The sequence below is a fragment of the Corapipo altera genome, unplaced genomic scaffold (genome assembly GCF_003945725.1).
Source record: "Corapipo altera isolate COAL_440 unplaced genomic scaffold, ASM394572v1 61129, whole genome shotgun sequence".
NCBI lineage: Eukaryota > Metazoa > Chordata > Aves > Passeriformes > Pipridae > Corapipo > Corapipo altera.
In genome coordinates, this window is record NW_020884955.1 from 7,482 (window position 1) to 34,275 (window position 26,794).

The 26,794-nt window shown below is 40.6% G+C and overlaps 2 protein-coding genes across 9 annotated transcripts; one reads left to right on the forward strand and one right to left on the reverse strand.

Moving 5' to 3' along the window:
* Positions 1 to 5: 5 nt before the first annotated feature.
* On the forward strand, positions 6 to 17,315 carry GTF2H2 (general transcription factor IIH subunit 2). Its single transcript, XM_027663651.1, has 16 exons — positions 6 to 1,412; positions 4,639 to 4,725; positions 4,820 to 4,897; positions 5,830 to 5,866; positions 6,499 to 6,585; positions 7,423 to 7,473; positions 7,927 to 7,981; positions 8,801 to 8,906; positions 9,827 to 9,917; positions 10,075 to 10,162; positions 10,718 to 10,825; positions 12,004 to 12,067; positions 12,943 to 13,046; positions 16,086 to 16,188; positions 16,479 to 16,518; positions 16,947 to 17,315. Exons 2-16 carry the CDS (start codon positions 4,670 to 4,672, stop codon positions 17,064 to 17,066), a joined length of 1,188 nt encoding a protein of 395 aa, XP_027519452.1. The 5' UTR covers positions 6 to 1,412; positions 4,639 to 4,669; the 3' UTR covers positions 17,067 to 17,315.
* A 3,458-nt stretch (positions 17,316 to 20,773) lies between these two features.
* SMN1 (survival of motor neuron 1, telomeric) lies at positions 20,774 to 26,179 on the reverse strand. 8 transcript variants are annotated; one of them, XM_027663654.1, is made up of 10 exons: positions 26,100 to 26,179; positions 25,954 to 26,025; positions 25,740 to 25,865; positions 25,252 to 25,452; positions 25,012 to 25,122; positions 24,698 to 24,853; positions 23,597 to 23,668; positions 22,985 to 23,095; positions 21,958 to 22,042; positions 20,774 to 21,365 (listed from the first exon to the last, which is right to left on the reverse strand). In XM_027663654.1, exons 1-9 carry the CDS (start codon positions 26,136 to 26,138, stop codon positions 21,986 to 21,988), a joined length of 945 nt encoding a protein of 314 aa, XP_027519455.1. In that variant the 5' UTR covers positions 26,139 to 26,179; the 3' UTR covers positions 20,774 to 21,365; positions 21,958 to 21,985. The 8 variants fall into 8 exon arrangements, with proteins under 8 accessions (XP_027519455.1, XP_027519456.1, XP_027519454.1 ...); XM_027663655.1 differs by having other exon boundaries at positions 25,279 to 25,452; positions 25,728 to 25,865; XM_027663653.1 differs by having other exon boundaries at positions 20,774 to 21,361; positions 25,728 to 25,865.
* Between the last annotated feature and the right edge of the window lie 615 nt (positions 26,180 to 26,794).

The window sequence follows — 26,794 nt, forward strand, 5'->3', positions numbered from 1 at the left end:
GTACTAGGCAGCAGATGTTTGTGAACTTGGCATTCAGAGAGTTAAGCAAAATTAATTAATTCAAAGTATAAATTGTTAGTATCATTTATAAGGCCAGGTAAAACATATTAACAGACATTCTTTCTGGAGCATATCTGCCAAAAATCAATATATATTTTTATATTTTCTTGGGGATATTATCATGGGGATAGGTTTGTATGTGTAGATGTTTTCATAAGCCAGTAAACTTTGTATCCTTTTTCACATCTTTGTTAATTATTTTTACTTACTAAAATTGTTAGAAGCATTGATAGTTTCTTTGTACAGTTTTTTACAACCTTAATTTGTCTGTTCTGAAATATATTTTAATATAAAAAATGCAGCCATATTACTCTACTGCTTATAAAGGCATTTAGTTAGAAAAAGCTGTTCTGATTAAGGTTATTGCAAATTTTTATTAGGGATCATTTTTTCTTTAAAAGAAAGTTTTTAACTTTTGCCTTAATTTAAAGGAAAGACATCAGGAAAGCCGTTTCCAGTTCATAATGGTCATGGTAGTACTACCTCTGTCCTTCACTTCTGTTAACATACCTCACTCTGACAGTTAAAACCCTTCTGACTTTTCAGCCCTTATCATTCACACTGCAATCCTGATGGCCACACACCCACCTTCATATTTATAAAGTTGACATTCCAATTTTATCAGCCACTTAATTCCAAGAGTTTTAGTGGATGAAGTAAATAGCACAAAACACCATGGGAACACTGAGAGAATTTGAAAACTTGGCACCTCTGCATGTGAAAACCTTCAGTCCCATCTACCTCGAAGGTGCCTCAACATTTTCATCAGTCTGAAATCAGATGACAGCCTTGTTCTCCTTCTCCGTTCAGATGCCACTCTCTCTCGTTCTAGTTTGTGTTAATTTCAAACAGGAAATCTCTCTACTTTATAAAGGAGATGGGCCAAATGTTTATACCTGTTGCGCTGTATACTTGTTAAACTCTTCTTTGTTAGAGAGATACTTGTCCAAATCCCCAAAATCTAAATAAATGACCTCTCACTTTACATCCAGTTTTCTCATTTTTTTTTTTCATTGAGAGTTGTGGGCATTGCATCAGTTGTAGGAGAAGAAGATGAACACAACTTTAAGGTTCAACTGGTGTTCATGAAGTGCTAAAAATAAGCTGACCGATACTTTCTTTGGAAGGTTCACAGTCTGCACCCTTAATAGGTCTTTTTTCCACAGGACACTGACATCCAGCCCCAGGCTCTCTTTGACAGTGGTCTTGAGGTTCAGTCTTTGAGGAACTGGCTCCTGGTCCCTCAGACAGTGTCTCCATAACCTTTGAAGAGCTATCGTGCTTCTCCTTTCCTGCAAAGTTTCCAACAAAGGAGCTGGGAAAACGGAACAGTATGCCTGTGGGTGGAACAGGCAAGTAAACCAAGTGGAGACAGCTATATGTGGATAGCTGTGTTATTGGGTGCGGTCCATGTTTCCTAGAAAGATGCCACCCTTGTGGCCAAGGGGATTTTCCAAAAGTTGGAGAGAGAAGCTGGGGAGAGAAATATTCATTTCTGACTGCTTTTTGGGGTCCAAACAGGATTAGTGCAGCGCATGGCAGTGGGCTTGCTTAGCGTGGAGCCTCATGAGAAGGCATTTACTTCAGTACTGGACTTCCCAAGTTACCATCCCAAGGCATACAGGGCATCCTTAGGTTGCAGCAGGGCAACATGTTGCAACCACTGCAGTAAGTTACTTGTCTAGTCCTGTATCTCTTGGGGCCTCAGGACTGTTAAGGCACTTTTGGTGCATACAGTCAGCTGGTTTTGCTCTAACCTATCAGTGGAGGACTGAAAAAGGTCTGTCTTGTGATGCCTCAGAGCTTTTAGGATTTTTTTTAGCTTTTTGTAGATTATAGAAGTAGTTGTGTAGTAAATTGAGATTTTAATGTAGCTGTATAATCCCTTACCCTTTAACATAGTAGTTTACAAATACCCAACGTTATTACCCCATTTCATATCAAACCCTCTAAATTCCTTTAGCGTGTTTAGTTTTCTTTTCAAGGTAGGATTGTAGAAAAAGCCTCTTTTTAAGAACATTGCTCCCTAGGCCTGAACAACGAGATACCACGACAGACAAAGTGACCTTCAAGCCCAGGACTTTGGAGGAGCTCCAAGGACTGTGCTGCTGTGAAGAAGATGAAGATGAGGAAGAAGGGGTCCCAAAGACCCCAGACCCAGTTCCCGAAGGGGTGTGTCAGGGGCCAAACTGGGCAGAACCGAGGGGGTGGATAAATCTGGGATTGGATGGACCTTATTATAAAACCATAGAACCACTGCCTGGGTGCGAGTGTGTCGCATGTATTCCCCTTGGCCTGAGGGCCTGATTGCTCTTTTATCATATATACTAAATTGGCCTGGAGGTTTTTTCTCTGTGGTCTCTCGGTCCATCAGTTGTCAACAGTGCTCTGAACAAGCCAAAGAAGAATTATTAGTTTAAGAAACATTTTCATCTATAGAAGAAATTGAGATTAACGAAATAAGAATAAATGGCTGGGAGTTGCACAACAATTAGGAGGGAATTGAAAATTAGTTACCATCAGAGCTATCAGGGCAAGTAGTCTCTTGATATCCTGAAAGAATAGAAGGTATACTCCTGACAAAACTGAAGTTGTTAAATGATTATCACCTCAGTCTCTTCATGCAGAGTCTCTGGGCTCAACTCTGTGAATCTACATGTTAACAGTCTATGTGGTCTTACTCATGTGACTGGATTTTTGCAGAAGGTGTAGTTAACATGTATTTGAATCTTACCAAGTAATACTGTCTTACATCCACAGGCATGTAGTGTCTGCTTCCAATTACAGCCTGTCCTCAGACCCTGTGTATAACAAGAAGTTTTATCCTTCTTAGAAAATGCTCTCCTGTCTCCACAGATCTACAAAGCAAATTAGCCAAGAGACTTACAGTTTCTAGGAATAAATTTAATAGTCTCCAAACTGGACCTTTTTTTTTTCCTTTTTTGTCTTTGAAAACAGTTGGATATCCTTGATCAAGGTAGCTGTGGCAACATCTGCATACTTTTTACTGAACTGTACATTTTTTCAGGCCAGATAAAGCAATGCCTAACAAATGTATCCAAAAGTTTGGATAGCATAATAGGTGGACTAGCTTCCGTGACAGCATGCTCATGGCAATGAAAAACCTAATTGATTTGAAATTGTAAAAGAAGGTATCCAGTATTTAGTTTGTTAATCTCAAAATCATGATGGAATTTCAAGCACTTGGACAATCATAATCTACAAAATTATTGTATATCCTGTATTTCAGTCAAGTATTGAAATTCTTGGCCTTGACAATAAAAAATATCGCTGTTCTGAAAGAAGTCTCGTTTCTCTCCTATAAAAGTGTCAGTTTGCAGACATTTTCCCTTTCAATGTTTTATAAATTGGATTTTTTCCTCCTAAAGAAACGACGGCATGTGTTCTAATGGGAATAGATCAAAGTACAGATATTTCAGTTCCAAGAAGCAAATCTTGGCTTCTCAAACTAAAGAATTCCCCTTTTCCCTGTCTTCAGGAGATTGCTTTCCTCAAAAAAAAAAAAAAAAAAGTGAATTTTCCCCAGGCATGGTTTAATTGAAAGCAAGTTAATTTCACTTCTCTTTCCCTTTTAAATTGCTCCCTATAAGCGCAACAGAAGTGTACAGCAGGGTACAGCAGAAGTGGCAAGTTTTTTCCCTGCTCCTGTTTCAGGAAGTGTTACTACTGTTTACACGTTTTCTTCCTCATTTATTGTCTTACTCGGATGCAGAGTGACGCACCCCTCTCCCCCTTAGGAACGGATGCTCAGCACCTTTCCTGTAATTGAAGAGGTGAAACCCAGTCTTGGCACATTTCCACTGTATCCCTGGAGTTTTGGTTGCTCTGCAGAGCAGTCAGCACTTAGCTCAGCTGGCTCTGACCTAATCCTTACTGCGATGCTTACGAAATGGAAACTCTTGGTGACATCAGATGGATGCTCAGAATTATTTTAGGTAGATGCAAAACATAAACACGTAACAACAAAATGCCTAAAAGTGTTTGCTTTTGCTATACCGGGGCGGTAGACAGCTGCTTTAATTAACTGGCCTGTGAGCATAACCGTGTTAAAATTCAGCGCTACAGCGTGGCCTTTCTAGGCTCTTGGGTTTTTCTCTTAATTACTAGAATTTTTTCAGTTAATTACAGAAATACAGGTAAACCCAGACGGTGCCATGACTCCGAGAGGTAAACGAGGGGGCACCTCACAGAAACGCCACCGCCGGGGCCTGGCGCCCGCACGAGCGATGTCTCCGTGAGGCGTTTTCCCTCCGCCCTCATTCTCCCCGCGACTTAAGGGGAGTTTTTTGGAGGTGGTGTGGAAAACACACCGGAGCGCCCCCGGAACGCTCGCTCCGCGGCCCGGGCGGCGGCCGGGAGGGTTTGGCGGCGCACCGAGGCGAAGGAGGGCGGGTATGTCCGGGAGGGCGGGGCTTGGTGGCTGCCCCGGGTCCCCTCGGCCTCCGGCGTGCCTTCAGCACCCCTCGTCTGCCCCCAGCCCTCCGCTCGGCTCCCCTCGGCCACCTGAGCCCGCCTCGGCTCCCCGCATTACCCCGAGCCCCCTTCGTCTCCCGTCAGGCCGCCCAAGCCGCCTCAGCCCGCCGCGGAGATGGATGACGAACCCGAGCGGACCAAGCGCTGGGAAGGAGGCTACGAAAGAACATGGTGTGTTTGTCACCGTTCCCCTCCCTCACCCTATTTCTGGCGAAAGAGGAGAGAAAAATCTCCCTTCCGCTCGCTAACACTCTGCTTTGCGTAGGGAAATTCTTAAAGAAGACGAATCCGGGTCGTTGAAAGCAACCATCGATGATATCCTCTTCAAGGCAAAGAGGAAAAGGTACTTTTCGTGACCACAAGCCTGCAGATAGCCCTAGCTTGATCGTACTGAAAGTGGGTTTTTGTGTCCTTACCCCTTCATGCTTCCTGCCTACTGCTTATTGTGCTGTGAGAAATTGTAAAATGAACTTTTAACTTTAATCTAAGCACTGTGTGTGCAGGCTGGATACCCCAGGTGTATGCAAGCTGCATACACGGTCAAGATGCATACACATCAGATCAAGATGGATGGACCGCGGTGCAGAGCACTGCAGTTGCAATCTGCACACCTTACAGAAGTCCTCCAGCACTTTTTTTGATATACCAATCATAGAATCATAGAATGGTTTGGGTTGGAAAGGATATTAAAGTTCATCCAGTGCCAACCTGCCTGCTATGGGTAACACCTCCCACTAGACCAGGCTACTCGGAGCCACATCCAGCCTGGTCTTAAAAACTTCCAGACATGAGATGTCTACAACTTCTCAGCTTCTCTGGGCAACCTGTACCAGTGCCTCACCACCCCCATCATAAAAACATCTTTATATCTAATCTAAACCCACTCTGGTGTAGTTAAAAACATTGCCCTTTGGCCTGTTCACAACAGAAGCTGGCGTTTGGTATCATGGGACCAGATTTCCATTTCAAATTTCAAAAAAATTACCAGAAAAAAATCTAACTTCTGCTTTATTTCAAGTTATGTTAAAACATTCAAATTTGGATAAAATTTTAAAGCTTCATTAAACCTGGTTGTAACGAATAGTTTTTATTTGTTTTCTGAGAGAGAGGAGAGGTCTGTGGCTGAGTTGTCAGATTTTTCAGTGTAAATAAGTGTCTGCAGTTTGTTACTGCTGCTTATTTGGCAGAAGTCTAGTTTAGGATTTGTTTTGGGCTTTTGTTTTAGGAGCCATTTCTTCACTTGCCTCTTACTTAAATCCTTCTGTGTTTTGTTAGACTCTATGAACACCACGGACAAGTTCGGCTTGGAATGGTATCTTGATGTCTTCGCTCTCTTCTGCCCTCAGTCCAAAGCTACTTGACTAGAGTTGGTGTTCCTGCACTGAAAGACACTGTGAAAGACCCAGACCTAACATCCTTGAGACCAAACCTTGTGTTTCCCACCAGTTTTAATTTTTTTTAAGCATTCTTTGTTCATTGGCAGGGTGAATGTGCAGCATGAGCATTCAGAGGTGGAATTCAGAGGTTTGGCACACGGGGTGTGGTTTGCAGTGGGATCATGTGTACTGGCACTGTCCATTTCCCTTCATGTGAAAAATGGGTGTAACTGAAACAGCTTGTAAATAACAACGTTGCTTTAGTTCAGCACTAAATTCTTCAGATGAAAACATGAAGGTTCCAGCTGTGCATGTATTGCAGCTTATTGTGAGAGGAAAAGAGCAGTGTGCATTCTCCGAGAGAGGTGGTTTGGGTTTTCGTTTTTTTCATTTTGAAGGAAAAGTAGACAAATGTGTTACTTTTTCGGTTGATGTTGATTGCATGGCTCAATATTCTGAATTTTCCCAGTTTGAGGGAGGAATTAGTGCCTTTTTTTAAGTAAATGGAATAAGGAATTCAGTTCAGTATGTATTCTGTGAGTGATTTTCACTTATGGTGGAAATGCAGATGCGTCACCTTTATGTGGTTGTTGATGGATCAAGAACGATGGAGGACCAAGACTTAAAACCGAACAGACTTACTTGCACTTTGAAGGTATTTCTGGACTCAGAAATGTTCCCTTACTAAGCCACTGTTCCTTTATAAACCCAGTTACATTTTGCATTTAAAAGAATTGCAGTCTCCTGTATGTGGATAGCCTCATCTTTCCTATCATCCCTGCTTTTTTCTCCCTTCATTCTCTTGCTAGTCTGTTATTTTCCTGTTTTTTGAATAGTGTGACACTATTTTGCCATGCACATGTACTTCTGTACAGTAAAAGCACTGTATAATAAGGATATATTAGGGAAAGACACTTTATGAAAAGTATGTGGAAATTAATTGTTGCCCATAATAAGGGGATGAAAGAAAAACAGACATGTTTTCATTGCACATCTAGAATTGTTTGTGTTTTTTTCTTACAGTTGGGGTTTTTTTTATGAATTCTGATTTGAAAGAGTGTTAGTCAGGAGTTGAATTGGACTGGTGTTTCAGGCATGGGGGACTTGAACAGTACATATTGTACTATATGGTCTTCCCTAATAACACTGAAGCATGAAATCCTGGGTTTTGTTGATTTTGTACCGATTGATGCTCTGTGGTGTGTTGGAAACCTCCATCTGAACCACTGGGAATCTGGAACTTGAACATATGACGTGAATAAAGTAAAAAGGGGACAAGTTTCTGAAATTTGCATTGCATTGGTAACATGGGATGAAGGAGAAGGGCTGGGGTGAAAGAAGAATGGAAAAGAACGTCTCATTCCCTTGTTTTGTTTTCTTCAGCTTTTTTTTTTTCCTTTAATGATACCAGATGTTTTGCAAATATCACCTGTTTAATGCATGGGGAGCAAAACTGTCATTAGTTCTTAACAGTCTTAACTTTTCTTTGTAGTTACTGGAATATTTTGTTGAAGAGTACTTTGACCAAAATCCCATTAGTCAGGTATGTACAACCATGCAAGAAACAAGTAATAGAAAGCTATTTTAGAAGGTAGTTTTAGTTTTAACAGTATCTAGTAAACTGTTCTCTGTTGATGTGTACCCTCCCATCCTATCTAGTGAAACTCTCGTTTCTGCCTGAACTAATGAATATAAGAACCTGTCTGTTCTCTTATTCCTAGCATCAATTCTGACATAGAAGTCCTGATTATATTTTTTTCTTGGAATTTTCAAGGATTTCATTTTGTGCAAAAGTACTGGAAATATACAGTTTGTGTTAACTGATGCATCACATTGGGCTGCTGTTGTTACAGTTACAAGAAAACTTGTATAGACTTGTATGGTTAAGTAATTCTGATCCATAAAGAAGTATTAGGCAAAATATAGCAAAAATATAAATCATCCTCTTTTAAAACTTGGTAAGAAAATTTTTGACTATTTTTTTTTCCTTTTCCAGATTGGCTTAATTGTAACCAAGAGTAAAAGAGCTGAAAAAATGACAGAACTCTCAGGTAGGGAGTTAGTTTTGGGTTTTGTGGGGTTTTTGGGTTTTTTTGTTTGTTTCTTTGTTTGTTTGTTTTTTTATTGGAGATGTTTTTGTCTGTTTCATTGATGTTACAAGTTCTATCTGATATACTGCTGGAAGTGATGTTAACATATTTTTAAAAGATAAATTATTGCAAGTCGTCTGAAACCATAGTCTTTATTTTGATCTGTTTTGATCTAGAAGTGGCACTGTGTGCTTTTTGCCATTGTCCTGTCCAGATTGCAGCTAAAACATGATTTGTTTCCCTTATAGTTAATTTTCTACCCTGTTTGTTAATTTTGTTATGACACCTGTGTGAATGGTGAGATCTGATCAGGTGTTAAAAGCAAGGTTTCTTTGGTTCTTGCCTGCTGTTACAGCAATCTCTGTGGCTTCAGAGATAAAGCAGACTTTATTGAGGAAATCGAGGATGAATCAATCTTTGAACAGTTCTTTGAGGATAACAGAAGAAACTAAACTCTTTTTTTGCTGAAACACTTTGTGAGACACTTTGCCCTTATGTTGACCATTTAATGATACACAACAGTGATTTTATTTTGTTGACTTCTTAAAGTTTCTAACAACTGGGTGCCTGTAGAGTAAATGTCTTTCTGTTAGTATATTGTTTTATTGTTTTCTGCATTCTGATTGGCACATCAGTTTCTAACAAAAAATAGACAGTTTTTTGTCACAGTTTGAAAACTTGTCGTAAAAGTACACTTCATTGCATATGTACTTTAAATATTTCAATTCTTTTAACTTGTTGTATCAGTTGAATTGCTTGGGATTTTTTTTTCACTTACAGGAAACTCAAAGAAGCATGTAACTGCTCTGAAGAAAGCAGTGGATATGAACTGCAGTGGAGAGCCTTCTCTATATAATTCCCTAAATTTGGCCATGCAGACTTTAAAGTTAGTATTTACATGGAGTTTTTTTTATTTTCTTTGTGACTGTGAATTTTTTGAGAGGCAGAGACAGAATTTTTTTCGGAGGAGCATCTTGCATCATGCTGCCTTGAGTTTTTAATTATGTTCTCTTACAATACAAATTGTTAAAAGTTAAATATGCTAGTAGTGCAGAAGTTGATTTTTAACACGAGATGCTTGTATTTAGAGATGTGCTGCTTATAAAATGCAACAGTATTTTAAAACCAATTAGGTGATTGTATGTAGATATTGTGATGAAAGACAATTTTTTTTTACTGGAGGGCTGAGGTATGGGAAAGGACAGAGTTAGGGGTTAATGATAAAGGAACAGGCAAAGAAGCAGCATTGAGTCACAGTAGTCTTGTGGGAGTTTTGGCATTCTTTAGAAAGGTAAATTTTCAGGTAGGACAGATTTAAAACAATTTTTTGCTGTGTGAGGTGTTGAGATGCATCCCAGTTTGGAAGACTGAACGAAAGATTATGGCTAGAAATATTGACAGAACAAAGTTAGTAGTCAGTGTCATAAAAAACTATTTGAGTGACTAACTGGAAGAGAGTTTGCAACTAAGAACCAAAAGTAAAGAGTAATGAATTTACACCTATAAATGTTTATTTTAAGAAGTCAGAAGACTTGCTGTAGTGTTGCTAGTTTGAAGGTAAATTTTACCTGTGAGAGTGTGGATAAGGGATTCATTAAAGCAAACAATTAGATAACAACTACACAATCAAGTACTGGAAAGGTTTGACTTATGGAAGGTGAAATTCTGGTGCTCAGAGAAGTATCATATTAGAATTTGTGGAGGACTTCATATTGCATCATGACTTCAGAGCATTAAAGTCCTTGTAGACGTTATCATCCAAGTAGCTTAGTATGCAGCAGTAAATTAACTATGTACTTTCCTTAGGCACATGCCAGGACATACAAGCAGAGAGATTTTGGTAGTCTTCAGCAGCCTGACAACATGTGATCCAGCCAACATCTATGATCTAATTAAGGTACAGAATTGTAGTTTGACTACTGCATTGAACATCCAAGCTATTAGAGTTAAAACAGACAGTTGCAGTGTCATCACAAATTAATTTTCCTTTAAAACCTTTTACTAATTTTTGTTCTGCACATGAATTTGAGTATGCTTTCTTTTTCTATTTGAAGTGTTTAAAAGCAGTTAAGATCAGAGTATCTGTCATCGGCCTGAGTGCTGAAGTTCGAGTCTGTACAGTACTTGCCCGAGAAACTGGTGGTATGTATCTGAAGTTCAGTAGTTATATTACTAACACAGGTTTAAAATCAAAATTAAGTAACTGTTTTATAAATTCATTAGTGCATTTTGATATTTAAGGATCAATATTTTCCATTGTGCTGGCAGAAAATTCAAGGGTTTCCCAAATCTACAAAATACACAGCAGTAAGTGAAATTATTATGAGCTGGTAGCTGCAGCTCTAGAGAGAAGAAATAGATATATTTTCAAAACTACTGTTCCACGTATTAAGCTATGTGATGTGGAACTTAAGCAATGAAACATGTTACTGTTAATTGCTGCAGTGGTAACTTTTACAATATCATTATTACAGTGTAATGTTGTGAAAAAAAGTTATGGGCCTTCATGTCTAATTTAACATTCTGGTGTTACCAAATTCACAACTTGTCAGTTTCAGTAACGTTAGCAGGGCTAGTTTTTAGGAACAGGTTTGGATAAATTACTTTTTCTGCTTAATTTGTTTTCTGTCATTTGGAGTGTATGTATTCTCAGCTGCCTCTTAACCTGCAAGTAAGGCATTTATTTCTTTGTGACAGGAACATACCACGTGATTTTAGATGAAAGTCATTTTAAGGAACTGCTGATGCATCACGTTAGTCCTCCACCTGCCAGTTCGAGTTCTGAGTGTTCCCTTATTCGGATGGGTATGGTACAGTTTTGTTAAACTCCGAGCACCAGATCTGCTCTGTCTTTTTATTTCTTTGCATCTTCTGTGTTAAAGCCTTACGAGTAGTAAGAAGCTTAATAAAGACATTGCACAATTGTTTTTTTTTTTTATTTTGACTTGTATTTTGCTGAAGAAATACAAGTTTTCTTGATGTTGTTCCTGCAAAGTAGTCAGCTTTAAATAAAACTGACAATTAAGAAAGAGAAATTACTCAACAGAAGTTGGGAATAATAAAGTGAAATGATATTGCTTGTAGAGTGATTGTTATAGATGTACTACTTAAAAATGAAGGATGAAAAATTATTTTGTTTCTCCCTGTTTTTTCCCTGCAGAAGGCAACTGTCATAACTATTAATTGATTGTAAGAGCCATATGTTTAGCCATGTTGTACATGTTTGTGAGGAGCACTGTTTTGGTGTTCTCTCAGCAAGCAGATTAGGTGCCTTTTCTTCTCCTGATGTGTTTCTCAATAAATTTAAGCTTGGAGTTAAACCAAAATAGGAACCATAATGCCACAAAGTAGAGCACTGAGTTCTCACTTTCATCCACCCCTTTCACAGAGAGAGATGTATGTATTTTTATGTGTAGATATAAATACTGAAGAGGTTTACTTGTTATAGGTAAAGCCTGAGGAGCAGTTGGGAGAACCAGCTGTCCATTTGTCATGAGCTGTAAAAAATAAGTGGTAGAAAGAAAGGTTTCTGTTACAGTCTCCATAAAATGCTGTATACTGCACTTGGAAGGTGAATATAGGCTTGGTGTCTGCATATATAAAAATATTTTCTCCTTAATTAGAAACCATTGTTTAAGTGAACATTCATGTGGTGCTTATTCTGCTTTCCTACCACTGCATATAGTTTTTTTTTTTTCATTGTTCTTCAGAAATGGGATTCCAGGAGCTTCAGTTAATACAAAGTCTATGAAAAGACATTTTTTCAGTTGGGGAAAGTATGCTGAGGCATATGTGAATGTAGGTAGAGACCTTTAGGGAGGATTTGATACTTAGTAAGAGTGTATTATTTCTACTGTAATAACAAACAAGAAGGAGATAGGCCTTAATATTTAGAATAGTCTTTGAACTTCTCCACTAAAGTATGAAACTGACACATTACTTGCATGTGTAAAATTGTTAATATGGGCTGTTTTTCTCTTCAGGTTTTCCTCAGCATACTATTGCTTCCCTGTCTGATCAGGATGCAAAGCCTTCCTTTAGCATGGTGTAAGTAGAGTTAATTAGAATTCAGTGAGCTGATAAGAATTCAGTATTAATTAGTCATATATTTAGAAAATCTTTACAGTGAAAATATTGCAAAATAACATGAAAAAATAGCAAGCAATGTCTTGTGACTTCTCAGCAGATATTTTGTTTTCATCTGCACATCCTGTATGTGACCATAGTTACCTCTTGTTAAATATGCTTTTTAAACTTTGCATTTAAATTTTTGGAAGATGGTGCTTAGTTGTGTTATACAATGATTAGGGCAAAGGGGTGCTACAAGGTGCTAAAGTAATTACTGCCAATTTTATGTGCAGTTCTTCATTTAGGTATTATTATCATTATAGAAGATAACTATTAGGATGAAGGGTATTATCTGAGTAAAGTACTTTTTTATCTATTTCCTAATGTAACTTTGAAGGGAAGCTTAAAATATAGGCCTTATTTGATTATTGTATCTGAGCTCTTCTTATGAAAAGAATCGTAGTTTTCAGGGCTGATATGGGAATCTGAATTCTCAGAAGAAAACAATGTCTGCTATTTGAAAGAATAAGTACACTACCATGCAGCTTACAGTCAATACAGAATATTTTTTGTGCCAAAGTAGAAAAAGCAATGCAGTTGTCACTCATAACTTTACTTTTTAAAGATACATTGGTGCCTTTATGTGAGAAAATTTGGTCTTTGTTCTGTTCTTGTGGAAAAATGTGGTTACTGATATCTTCTCATGTCAGGTGCTTTCTGACACACATGGAACTGTTGTGTGCAATCTAATGAAACTTTTAAAATTATTTGTTGTGAAAACTATGTAATATTTGTAGTTAATGTAGTAGTATGGTGTTACCTCTTAGGTACTGAATTGTTTCTTTCTACTGTAGGCAATTGGAAAACAACAGTGAGCCCAGTCTCACACTGGGTGGGTATTTTTGTCCCCAGTGCAGAGCCAAATACTGTGAGCTTCCTGTGGAATGCAAAATCTGTGGTAAGTAGCAAGAAGAGGTGAGTGGATGAAGTAGGAGTTAGTGGTAAGAGAGTTAAGGGGTAGAAAAATTCAATTATACTTAGGAATTAAAAGCAGCTCTGCATTCCTGTGACCTGGGATGCCAACTTCGTACGAGGGATGTTTCAGGATATGCCTGCAACAGGAAACCTGTATCGTATCCCCTGGTGTGATGTTATAAACTAAAAGCCCTAAAGCAAAGCAGGGAAGAAGGGTGATCCATGTGTGAATGGTAATTTCTCAAGAATCCAGATTTAACAGACACACCAGTGTTCCAGACTCCTCAGTGCAAGGCTGTGGAGATAGAATGCTTTGGAGTACAAAGGCAGAAGACCTCCCAGCTCCGGGAGTATGTTGAAGATTTCCAAGTAGACCCCAAGGGCAGGCTGCACAGTGACACATGACAGGCTGTAGAGTTGTAAATGGAAGCCCTTCAGTCTTAAAAATGTTAATGGACTGTGCAACCAATGATTCCTCCCCCTCTTGCCCTTAGTGAGGGCTGGAGGGAGGATTAGCATGTTTTATAGTATTAATACTGTAAGTGGTGCTGTCCTGTTAGCTTCTACTGGCATATGACTAAAACGTGATAGGTATTACCAAGTGTCATGGTTTGACATAGCCCCAAAATCCTAATTCCCTAGCTCCATCCCCCCTCCCACATCTCAACCTAATGTGAGATGGGTTTTTCCAGACAAAACACACCAGACTCAAAGTGGGGGAAAGGGAATATATTACAATGACTGTACAAATAAATACTATAACACATTATACACACGATCACAACTATCTCTACCATGACATATAGTATTTACAATGGATCAGATCTCTTCTCCCCTCCAAATAAAAGTCCAGGAGGGAAAGAAGGACAGATCCCTTCCAGTCCCAAAGCAGGAGTCTCTTCTAAGGCAGCAGGTCTCCTCATCTCATGCATGCAGCAGCTGTGGCTGGCTTTCTGCCAGCACTCACGAGGGAAGTATCCAAGTTCCTCTCAGCCCCTTGATGCAGGCAAAGGGGTCCTTCGTGGGCTGCGTTCACCCCAGACAAAGGTCATTCCACCACGGTCATATCACGAGCACAGGGGCCTTCGTGATGGTCTGGTATCTCCAGGAGATTCAAGCTCCTTGCAGGGCCACTGTACCCTGCCTCAGGCTGCCACCTTGGCAGCAGTGCGAGAGGGGAGCCAAGGTCACCCCCTCTGCATTCCTCTCCGTCCCGGTCCAGCTTCCCAGGATGCTCTGAGCTTCTCAGCTCTTCTCTGCAGTGCATGTTGCACTTCAAGGCTCTTTCAAGTAAGAGTCCATCATCTTCCTCCTTTCCAGGAGGTCTCAAAGGAGTTTTGGGGGGGGTCTGGTATCAGTTCTTACCCCAGAACTCTGTAGCTCTGCTGCTAGCTTCTGCTGCTACTCCGGTTCAGGTCTTATCAGTTGGCTTTTAGCCATAACCTCTGGATGCTGCCACCGCTTCTGCTCTGTCTCTGCTCACTCACGATGGAAAACATCCCCCAGCTCACAGCTACAGACACATAGTCCAGCTTAACACTGTTCCAAGTCTTTGCAGTCCCCCAACTGGGGCTGGGGGGGTGGGGCAGAGGCCCCCCCCCAGAGGGCTCCTGCCCTCTCCTCGTGGCTCTACAACATGGCCACTTCTTCTACCACCAAACTACCACTCTTCCGTTCAGCTTGTGGTATGTTTACATTTCTGCAGGAGCGCCCATTGGACAGAACTTCAAAACTTCCAGGGGTTTCCACCCCTTCGGGGTTACCACTTTTCTTAGCCTCTGGGTTAAAACAAGGTCCAAACCACTACACCAAGATGTGTGTATTTGGCAAGAGGATGAAATAATTACAGTTTTGGGTCACTTTATCCTATTTTAATTTCAAGTTTTTCATACAAGCATGAGTTGGGTTCCAGGAAGGGAATAGTGTAAAAGAGAAATCCTGTATCAGCAGTGGATTCTCCACAGCTGCAGGGATCAGGCAGAACAAGAGCTCAGATGCTTACACTGCATGTGAATGAGCGGTGGAGATGTTTGTGCCAGCCCAAGCCCCAGCTAACCTGTTCTCCTGGTCTGACCCCAGCTGGCAGCTCAGCCCCACACAGCCACTCACTCCCTCCTCCCTGGTAGGATGGGGGAGGCAATTGGAAGGGTAAAAGTGAGAAAATCATGGGTTGAGATAAGACAGTGTAATATATACAGGAAAAGCTCTACATGCAAGCCAAGCAAAATAAATAATTAATTCACCACTTCCCAGTGGCAGAATCTCCAGGAAAGCAGGGCTCATCATGGGTAACAGTGAGGGGAGAAGATAAATACCATCACTCTGAATGTTCTCCCCTTTCCACCTCCATCCAGCTTTATAGGCTGAGCATGATGCCATATAGTGTGGGATATCCCTTTCTTCTGTTGGGGGACTGGCTGTCATCCTGGTTGTTTCCCCTCCCAACTCCTTGTACACCCCCAGTCCTACTCACTGGTGGGGTGAGAAGCAGAAAGGGCCTTGGCTCTGTGCAAGCACTGCTTAGCAGTAAGGAAAACAATCCTATTCCCAGAACAAATCCAAAACACAGCCATTTACTTATTAGTTTGAAGAAAATTAGCTGTTAAAACCAGCAGACCTGTGTTAGCTGAAACAGGACTATGGTGTGCTTTTGGCAGTATTACAGGAGGCTGGAGTAGAGCATTTTAGTGATGTGATACAGCAGAGCCATCATTGCCAAAGAGGAGCTTCCTAACTTGACCACTATGCATTGTAAATGTACTTCTAAAGACAGAGTTAAACCTTTTCAGTAGAAATTTGAGTAATTTGCTTGTTCTTTATGTTTGGATTTAAATCTGGAAAGGATTACAGCTTTGGCTTTTAGAAGCTAATGGAACAAATAATTTTAATTTTTTAAATTCCTGAAAGCTTTGAACCACTGAGTAATTTAAATTTTTTTTTTTTCCTTTTGACTGTATTTTATACAGAAAAGCTTTTCAGTAAGTTCTCTCTTGTAATAATTTTGATGTCTCTTTATTTGCAGGTCTTACACTAGTGTCTGCACCTCACCTGGCTCGGTCATACCATCACTTGTTTCCTCTGGATGCTTTTCAGGAAGTTCCACTGGAAGAATACAAGGGGGAACGGTATGCAAATCATATTTATGATAAAGACTTTACTTGTGGATCCTGTAATTTTTTTGTCACCAAAGTAGGAATAGCTGGCAGCAGCTACTTTGCTGATGGAGACGCTGAATGTTTGTGTAGTTTTGGGCACCTCTGGCATTAAGAAATATTTGTAGTCCCCATCAACAGTTATATCTGTGAGTTCAGTTGAATAGCTGAAATAATTGCCATGGGTTGTTGCTATGTATAAGATATTTTTTAAACACTGATTGACTCTTTTTTCAGTTAAAATAACACAGTTTTGCTTTCAGGTATTGTCAAGGCTGTCAGGGAGAAATGAAAGATCAAAATGTGAGTATGTTGAGCCGAATTGGAATTTGCATTGAGGGTTTGAGAAGCAGAGCTGATCCTTTAGTATAGTCATCTTAAGACCACGAAAATATTTGTGGATGCTTATGTCATGGTTAACTGGTGTTCTGTGATAAAGAGCCACGCTTTTTAGACTGCAAAGTCTATAAAAGTGTGGGAAGGGATTTCCTAGGAAGCTGCATAAAGAAGCTTCCCCTCTTAGCCATGTGGAAGCATCTACAATGACCTGAGCTCAGCCCTGTGGATATACTTGCTGTTAGAAACTTTAAGTTCAGTGTTTCAGAGTTTCAGTGATGTTAGCAACACAGTCTGTTTACACTGTCTTCATGACACAACTGTTGCCCTACTGCAGTGCTATGATGGTGATAATTTTTTTAAATTTGACTTGGTTTTCTATCCTTTCCACACAGGTTTACATATGTAAAGTGTGTCAGAATGCGTTTTGTGTGGAATGCGACCTGTTTGTCCATGATTCTCTGCACTGCTGTCCTGGCTGTATTCACGAGCATCCTGCTCCCATATCTATATGACACCATATCTTTGAGAAATTGTTTTATTTATGTCACTCTTGCATGAATTTTTTTTTATTCAGACATTTTTATTTTTTTCATTCAGACAGTTTTGTTTATTCAGACATTATTTTAACTGACACATCTCAGAACAACAAGATGGTTAAAGAGGGATGATGTGCTGGTTTAAAGATAAACCAGCAGGGGAAATGAACTCAACTCAAAGGACAGATTATAAGTCAGAATAACAATTTAATAATACAGCAAATACAATTATACAGACAAACAATTGGTTTTAACCCACAAAACCCAAATATATAACCCAGCACTCTGGGGCATGAACAGAGTGGTGTTCTTTGGGCCCCCTGAGTCCAAAGTAAAAGGAGAGGGAAAAACCTGTTGGTGAGAGTGCTGTTGCAGTCCACTCAAGAGTGGTGGTTGCAGTCTGGTCGAGAGCTGTGATCTGCAGTCTTCCTCTGGATCCCATGAGTGGTTAAAAAAGTTCCAAGATTCCAAGATTATATATTTTCCAGTTCAGGCAGGAATGTCCAGTACTTCCCTCAGGGCGGGAGTTCCACAATGGGTGTGAGGACAAGAGCACTCTCCTATCTTCCAGGCCTGTTAACACCCAGTTTATAGCCTGAGGAGTCAGGGCTGCTCTGGGCAGAGGGTGTAAATGGTCTATTGACAACAGTTTCTGGGAAATGGCATGGAAGGCTATAGAATACACTGTTTTGGGTTATACCCATCCAGTGATGAACTGGTCCCAGCTGTTCTAACTAGGACAGATGAACAGTGGCATCATAATGTTTTAATGATTTTATTACTTATAATATATTCCTGAATTACTTGTATCTATTTTCTCTGTTCTTGTCTAATGAGCTCTGGCTTTTTCCGGCTGTTATTATGGGTAATGTGTATATTTTTAAATGTGAAAGTGATAAAACTGGTTTTTTTGATAATGTGGTGATTTGGTTTTGTTTCTTTATTTGTTCAAAATGAAGCCCTGAAAGTATGTTTTACATATCTGTTGTTACAAGCTTTTGCTTTTGGTGGATGGTGGAGTTCTACAGATCAAAATATTCTTTTGCAAGGATTCAACAAAGATGTTTTTGAGCAATTGGTGGATATTTCATATATTAATTTCAGGTATTGTGGGTACTCACCTTGGCCTTCAGTAAGACAGCTCAAATACAGCTGTTATAAATGTGCTGAAAACACATTTTAGGTTTTAATGGTGAAACTCGAAGCTAACTGAATTCTATTACTGCTGTGTTCGCAGTTATGTGGTTTCACTTTCTTGTAGGAGGTAAGATTGCTGAAAAGCAAAGAACTTGCAGAAGGGCAAGACCTGGGTTTATACAAACTATTGTTTGATGGACTCAGTATTGAAGAGAGATGCTATTTGGTTCCGAGGCTTCAGTGATTGACAGAACTACACATTTTCTCCTCTCCTGGGCTAAACCCCCAAAGCAACAGGACAGTAAGGTGGGTGGAGAAAGGGAAGCGTGTGTGGTCTTATCTGAACATGAAAAGAACAGAATTGAAACTAACGCAAAACTCTCGTCATGTGCTGCGCCTCAGGAAGAGGTTACAGGTGCAGTGTCTGAAGCAGTAGGTCATACCCGGTTTTCTTGTCATATGATTGTAAACACATCAGTGACTGAGTTACTCTGGATGTATATGAAATATGACTTGATTTTTTAAATGGTGAGCTTTGTTGTCAGGTTAGAAATGGCAGTATAACTGAGTCTTAAAACTGCAAACAAGGAAAAAAATCGAACCTCTATCTTAACTTAGTGCCCTGTTTTTCCATGCTCACCACATACAAACAATGCACACTACATTTCAGTTCTCACAGGCAGTTTTAAAGTCTGTTAAATATGAAAATTCTCAATTGTGAACGTAGCTTTTTCTGTGCTTTTTCTACCATTTACGCCTGCAGGCTGGATAGAAGGCAGTCATTCTCTTGTGTTGGCAGAAAAATGATTGTTCACCTGCATTTCATTTTGTGCTTAGTCAAACAATCCCTATAAAGCCTTTGTGCTATGCCTATTACTGTAAGAGTGTCCTTAAAAACTAGAAGAAAAAGGACATAGCCCTGGGGTTTAGTGGGGTCTAGGAGGCCATTCCAAGCCAAACTAATGCCCTGAGCAGCTGGCTCTTAGATATTCTGATGCTGGTGACAGTGTCTTGAGACAGTTTTTTCTGGTAATATTTTCATCTTTGCATTCAGCACTTCCTAATGGAAAAAAAGGTTTTGTCTGAACACTTCAAATCCATTCTAGCTTTTTCTCTTTCTAGATACCAAAATAACATACTCCTACACAGCTTCTATTTCTGAAAGCAAAAGCTGTGTATGAAGTTGTGGGCCTATACTCCATTACCTGCTTGTGGTCACAGCAATAATTTGGTTTGTACTTTTCTACCGTTCTCGTTGGAAGAGCAGTTCAAACCAGCTCCTGAAAAATCGCTACTGGGGCAGTATTTCCCTGATGCATGAAGAATTTCAGCTGTGTCCTGTGTATTTAAAACAGCATGGAGGGAATTTTCCCATCACCTGTTCTCTTTTTCTGGCATTCACTGGCTGTCAGGTCTTCTCTGCTTCTGGGAAGCGCCAACCTTCTTAATTCTTGTTATATCCCTATTTACTGGATCTGCCACAAGATAAGTTAGTCAGTGAGGTTATTAGGAGGCCTGTTAGAAATTCTTGGTAGTTCTTGAGGATGTTGCATAAAAGGTTTTGGACATAAAGCATTGAGGAAGAGACAAAAGACCAAAATATCCTGTGGTGGGATTGAGGACACAACTGCGGCAGTAAATTCAAGACTGGAGTGTGCTGCAGTGTGGAGTGCAGGGGACTTCAGAAAGGTGAGTGCCTTCACTTTCCTTCCACTTTATACTTTCCTTGCAGGAATAACAGTTGCCATCTGTAATAGTGATCATAACTAATATCCAAGACTGGAAGTGCTAATAATATATTAAAATATGAGTAAAAGAGGACTCAACAAGAGGAGCAGGTGGATGATCAAAGGAGGCTGTGACCCCATGGAGAGCCTGCACCTGTAGCAAGCTCCTGGCAGGATCTATGGCCCTATGGAGAGAGGAGTCCTTTCTGGAGCAGGTTTGCTGGCAGAAATTGTGACCTTGTGGAGGACCCATGCTGGAGCACTCTATTAAAGGACTGCACTCCATGGAAGGGAGAGGGCAGTTGTGCCTCTTCAGCAATGAACAGTTGCTGAACAGATGATTTAGAAGCTTTGCATCACTGCAATCAATCTTAATTTACTTCAGCTAGACAACTAAGAAAACACCTTCAAAGTAGCTTAGCTAAGTTATGATTAAAGTTTTTCTCTTTTTTCTTAATTTGTGGGAAAACTGATTCTCTGACACTTGACCACAGTAGGAAGTGCACGCAGTACAGTTGAGGCCTGTATTTCCCTGAAAAGCAAATCAGTGGCATTAACTAAATTACTGCCTAGTTTTGTGCCTACAGCCTCTGCTCTGCAAGAGTAGAATTGTAGACTAGAATTCAGCCCTACATGGTAAGTGATGCAACCTGTCCATAATTAGCATTACATTTCAGAGAGTCTGCTTTTTCTAATTTATTTTTAGTAATGGTACTCAGGAAAAGGCAACACAGCAAGACTTTCTGATACATTCCAGCCATTCATCCAACCAACAAAAGTCTACAGAAGCTAAAAATAAAACCACCTCAAAACAAACCACAAAGTTTGAAAAGTAGAACTTTATTAACAAGCACTTGAAACAAGAAATTAGTCTTTCTGAATAAAGCTGTCATATTCATGATTCTAATCAGACCCATGTCTCTGTTAATATGACAGTACAGTTTTTTGGGCCATTACAGTGGGCACTGTAACACATTGCTGCCACAGCTCTCTCTTTTGTAAAGAGTATTCCATAATCAAGGGTTCTGGTGCTGTCATTCAGACAAAACGTCTGAGGAATACAAGAGGTGTCAGGATGAGAGATAAATGAAATCTATCACATGGGATCAAAAAGGTTAAATCTATCTCGTGGTAAGAAGACTTGAAATTGTCTCGGGGAAGTAAGAAATACTTTGTTGCTGCAGTCCGTGCTAAATACATTTGACTGGAGGGCTTAAAGAAATGGCTCATTTCAATGTACATTTACTTACTAGTAAATGAAGTTACTGAAGGTATTTCTTTACTCATTAACAGGGGCAGCTCACTGTTAAGAAAACATTATGACTAATTGTCTTGATAGAATTCTTCACCATCAGCCATCAGTTGGTGATACAGTGACAAACACCTCTCAGTGGGAAAGATTTGTACCTGGCTTTAAAAAAGAAGCAAAAATTAGTATAGAATAGCTTTTTCCTTTAAACACACAAAGAAGAATTACTCAACTACACAGAAATTACACATTGTCAAGGAAAATCAGAAAACGAGTCCTGAAGAGAATATAGTTTTGTTTTATAAGGAAGTGAACGATATACAGCAGAATTCTGAAGAAAGTATTTCAAATAAAAGCATGGGCACTGAAGTAATGAGAACTGCTCAATAATATCAAACTGAAATGTTGATCTTGTCCTGAAAACAGTTTAGCTACACGTCTCCTTGTAAGGAAACACAGATGAAAAAACTGCATTTCACTTACAACCCTTTGTTTCCAAAACAGCCCACTACTAACTATTAATAATTCAAATAAGATGTACTGTTAATCCTGATGAAGAGAGATCCTGTAGTTAAAACTATCATCAGAGCAGTAAATACTTTCCTTCATTTTAGCTGAGAAACTACTATTCCACAGCTGCTAAGCAAAGAAGGGATTAACACTGGCAGAAGCAGTCTTTGTAGAGAGCTGTAAGAGCAGATGGAGGTCCCAAAGCTCACGGGATTTTCATTTACCGCGAAGCTGTGATACTTACAATCCCTCAGAACAACGATGACATTCAGTCATTTCGCATGCGTCTGTCTCTCCAGTGCTGCTTCCATTCGACTTTGTTTTAAACCCTACAGGATACAATTTAGGAAAATCTCGGTTTTGCTAACATGGAAATAAAGACTTTAGTTGCAGAACAAAAGTATTTCCGAACAATCTTTTTCGGTCCTTCACAAATCACAAATAGCTCTTAGCTCTCTGTGGAAAGCAGAACAGGCAGTTTAAAAAAGGAGAGAAGCCAAACTACAATGTTCTTTATAATCAGCCGCTCTACAGAATAATTTCAAATATGTATTTCTTGTTCAATTGTAAGTAGATTAAAGCAATCCACAATTACCTATAATCTGAAACACGAAATTCCAAAACTAGTCTGTTTGAAGATATCCTATGGCATCAAACCTTCCCTTTCCAGCTTCCTCAGTGCAACTCTTGACATCATTTTCCTTCTTCATAAGTGTACAGAGGAAAATATGAATCAGTAACACAAGTCACAGATTTTCACAACTATGCTGACAGCTTCTGCTGGGCCTCCACAACCGGATGAAACAATTACTGACGAAAAGTCTCCGCAAAAATGCCAGATCTGTTCTTAAACGTGATACTACCGCTCATACTCAAAGAAAATACATAGAAGACTACTGAATAATAAACATATTTACTCCATGTGCCTACAGAAACAGAACTGGTTGTTTCAGAATGGCTATATGGCAGTGGTTATAAAAGTACCTCATGGAACCAACCCCTCCAGTGGAACAAAGTACTACAACAACATTGACTATATATATATATATATATATGCATATATATATATATATACATATGTGCTGACTCATGTGACTCCTACTCAGTGAGAACAATACTTACACAATACAAAACACCCTTAAATGTAGAAATTGTAGATTAGTATAAGAGATCTAAAAAACACCCCTCCCTATCTAACCTTTTGCTGCAAACGGCAGCAGCAACAGGAACACAGAATTATGACGACACTTCAAAACCAGAGTGGCACATACCAGGTAATATCCAGTGTGATATCCACTCATGTACCAGGCTATCAACATGCTCCCCAATGCTTCGTCGTCCTCAGGAGAGTCTGGCCTCATAGGTGGTGGAGGAGGAATCAACTAAGAAATCACAAAGGAAATGTCTTCGTTTCAGTAGGGTGTATCCCAGGTTAGAGAGCAACTAATTCTAAAAGGTTAAAACATAAAACTGGAAAATAGGAACATATCCTTGATGTGTTCTCTGAAAAGGAGTCGAATAAGATGATGTTTTCTGAACATTTGTAATTTCCATAGCCTGGGAGAAACAGGATTCCTGTAGCTTGTACACAAATTGTTATTAGGGGGAAATATTATCTGCTTCAGGGAAATCCTGTTGATTTAAGGTATAGTTTCTTCAAATAATTTTCCCCTTGATATTCTTACCAACAGCTTCACTGCCACAAAAAAGAGTGCAAATCAGACCTTGTGCGTTAGATTATTGCAGTATTTGTAACTGAATGTGCTCACACGTGAAAAATACAGACCCTAACAAATGTGTTCTAAAAACACAGGCAGTGAGCACATTCAGTGAGAAAACCTGAGATCACCAACACCTTTCTTCCTCATTCTCCCATCACTTACCGGTGGTCCTGCTGGGAAAGGTGGTGGCCAGCAAGATAAAAATGATGGTGGTGTCTTGCATTTTGATCCAGGCTATATGGAAAAAAAAAAAATGGAGCAGTACAAATTAAAAAGGAAATTGGAGTATTAGGATTTTACTTAGGAGAATTATGTGAAGCAATTCACATGCCTTAAATTTAAGGCAACACACCCCCAGCGACTTAATGAAAATACACCCAGTAGCTATTTCTGTGGCACATTCCATGACTAGAAAAGCACAGCTTGCATTACAAGTGTCACTGAGGTAAACAGGGCTGAAACGGGGCTCTAGTTAATACAGCCATTTTTAAAAAGTTTTTCCTAAATGGAAGTCAGTCATTGCACTCTCACAGAAAGAAACATATCTAATGTGCACACAGGCAAACAGATAATTTCTCTGCTCCTGTGTGGCTGGGGGCACAAGCTGACTAAATTCCATTACACTGGTGAACGTCTTAAAAAAGATCTTAGATACAAATCTATTAATATGAAGGAAAAAAGATAAAATAAAACCTTATAAAGAAATTTTGCCTAAACAGTAATATTTAGAAAACATAATGCTGAGTTCAACTACACTATTACTTAAGACTCCTACACCACAGGAGAATTTAAGGGTGTATCAATATCCCCTCCCTCATAATTCAGTAGAGAAGCTACAGCTTAAAGGTTCTATGGCATGTGGACATCAGTTTTGATGCCTTCAAAGTCCCATGTTGAAACATACCAATTGGCTAGAAAAAGTGAAATATTAAAACATCAACAGCACTATCATTAAAAGCACTGGCACAGTCCAGGGAAAAAACTTCCCTCTTCGAAGTTACATGGCAACAGTGAAGCAAGTGTTACCTAGGCAGCAGAAGGCTTTCCTCACTCGACAGCAACACTGCAAAAGGGCTACGCTGTAGCCAGATTATCACAAAATGGCAAACCAACAGATTCTAACATGCATGTCTGTACATCCCTTCCAAAATGCTGTCAACTGAATTCTACAAAATTATAAATATAATGCTATAGTCCCAGTATTCACTACGATACCAGGCTTAACAGCGGTACGTGAATTATTTCAGATAAGGTTGAGCTTACTCTTCCCAGGCCTGGGACTGGTGGTGGTGGTGGTGGTGGTGTAGGAAATTGCAGGTTTTGAGGGGAGAATCTTGCTTTTGTGCAGTTGGTTTTGTTTCGAGGTGACTGGGAAGATTTTTCACTCTCATCTGTTGAATATGGAGTCTCATTTTCATTCTAGAAGATCAAGAAATTTTTAGGAAATGCACTAAATAGGAGTTCACAGCTAACAGTGTGAAAAGGCTTGGAAAGTCCCATTCACATCCTTCCCTCTCTCTAGCCCTCCCAGTCCTACTCAGGAATGATTTTATAATCTCACAACTTTATCTTCTCACCATTTTAGCTATGTTATCTTTCACTGGTGAAATTCTTGTTGCCCCCTCCCTTTCTTCCATGCTGAGTTCATGAAGTAAAGGGACACTTTCATTCCTTCCATCAGCTTGTGTCTGTTTACAACAGAATCATGTATCGATTCTCTCTGAACACTGTCTCAGCAGTGCCACCAGGCATACTAAGAGAAGCTGATTGTCCCGTTTTCTCTTTCCTTTACAAAAGAATTAAAAGGCGTCCCTCACCTCCCCAGAATTCCCCGTCCCATTTACTGTTTCATCGCTGGCTGGAGGAAGTAGATCAGACAGGTTCTGCTCCTCCTGATTCCCATATCCTGTGTAAGTAACAACACACGTGCCTCTCTTCTGGTTGATGGAGGCAATAGTTGCCAGGTACAAATTACCATCCTCAGACCAAACAGCACTGCAGCTGTCACCAACTTTCCACTGCAACAGAAGCAAGAGAAGCGTGTCCATACCTACGCCAACAATCAGAGAAAAGGTGCCTTTTCCTAAATTATTTTTTTGTTCCAGCCACGAGAAAGGTGACACCCACCAACAGTGTGGGGTTTTTTGTATTTAGTGGAATTGCTCAATGTAACATATAAGTAAGGTTTATAAATTATCACCCCCACCCCAAAATGTTACTCCCAAGGTGAAGAAGCTGCTTCTGAGTACCGTAGAGAAGTAGAACAAGCAGTACAAGCACGACTGGCATGTACAGGCGAGCTGACCTGTTTCAAAGGCGCTGTGTTGCTCTTCTTTCTATTTCTGTTCTTTTTATGGTTTTTTCTCTTTATCACCATGCACTTCTCCTGCTTGTCGGAAGGCTCCGAGCACTCCCCATTCTTTAAGGCATTCTTCGGGAAGAGAAAGGAGGAAAACAATAAACGCCAATCCACCGACCTCAGCCCCAGGGTGCGGCCACGGCCGCGCCGACCCCCTTACCTTGAAGGAGGCCACCGCCTTGTCGTAGGCCTTGATGAGGGCCGTGTCGTCCCAGATGTCCGAGTCGTCGCTCTGCGGAGGGCACAGAACCGGTTAGCGCGGTGTCCCGGCCCCGCTCCCGCCCCCGCTCCCGCCGCGCTCCCCACCTGGCCGGTGCCGCGCCGGAACAGCACCGCGTCCGCCATGGCCGCGCGCCCCGCGCACGCGCACGCGCCCCGGTTCCGGCCCCGCGCCGGGCGCGGCCCCTTCCCGTGTGCGGTGCCCGCCGGGATGCGCCGCCGCCCCCCCGCGCCGGGAGGGGACGGGGACGGGGACGGGGACGGGGCGGGGACACACACCGCCGCGGGTCTGAACCGAGTAGCGGCCAGCAGAGGAATTGCTGCTGTGTGCGGTGCTGGGCTCCCCAGTGCGAGAAAGACAAGGAGAGGTTGGAGAGGGTCCAGCGAAGGAGCAGAAGGATGAGCAGAGGTCTGGAGCGTCTCTCTTAGGAGAGACTGTGAGAGCTGGGCCTATTTAGCCCAGAGAAGAGGAGACTGAGAGGGGATCTCAGTGCATATAAGTATCTCAAAGGCAGGTGCCAAGAGGATGGTGCCAAACTCTTTTTGGTGGTGCCCAGTGACAGGACGAGGAGCAAAGGCCATAAACTAAGCCACAAGAAGTTCTATCTCAACATGAGGAAGAACTTCTTTACACTGGGGGTGGCAGAGCACTGGAACAGGCTGCCGAGGGAAGTCATGGAGTCTCCCTCTCTGGAGACATTAAAATCCCACCTGGACACATTCCTGTGTAACCTGCTGTAGGTGACGCTGCCTTGGCAGGGGCGTTGGACTGGATGATCCCC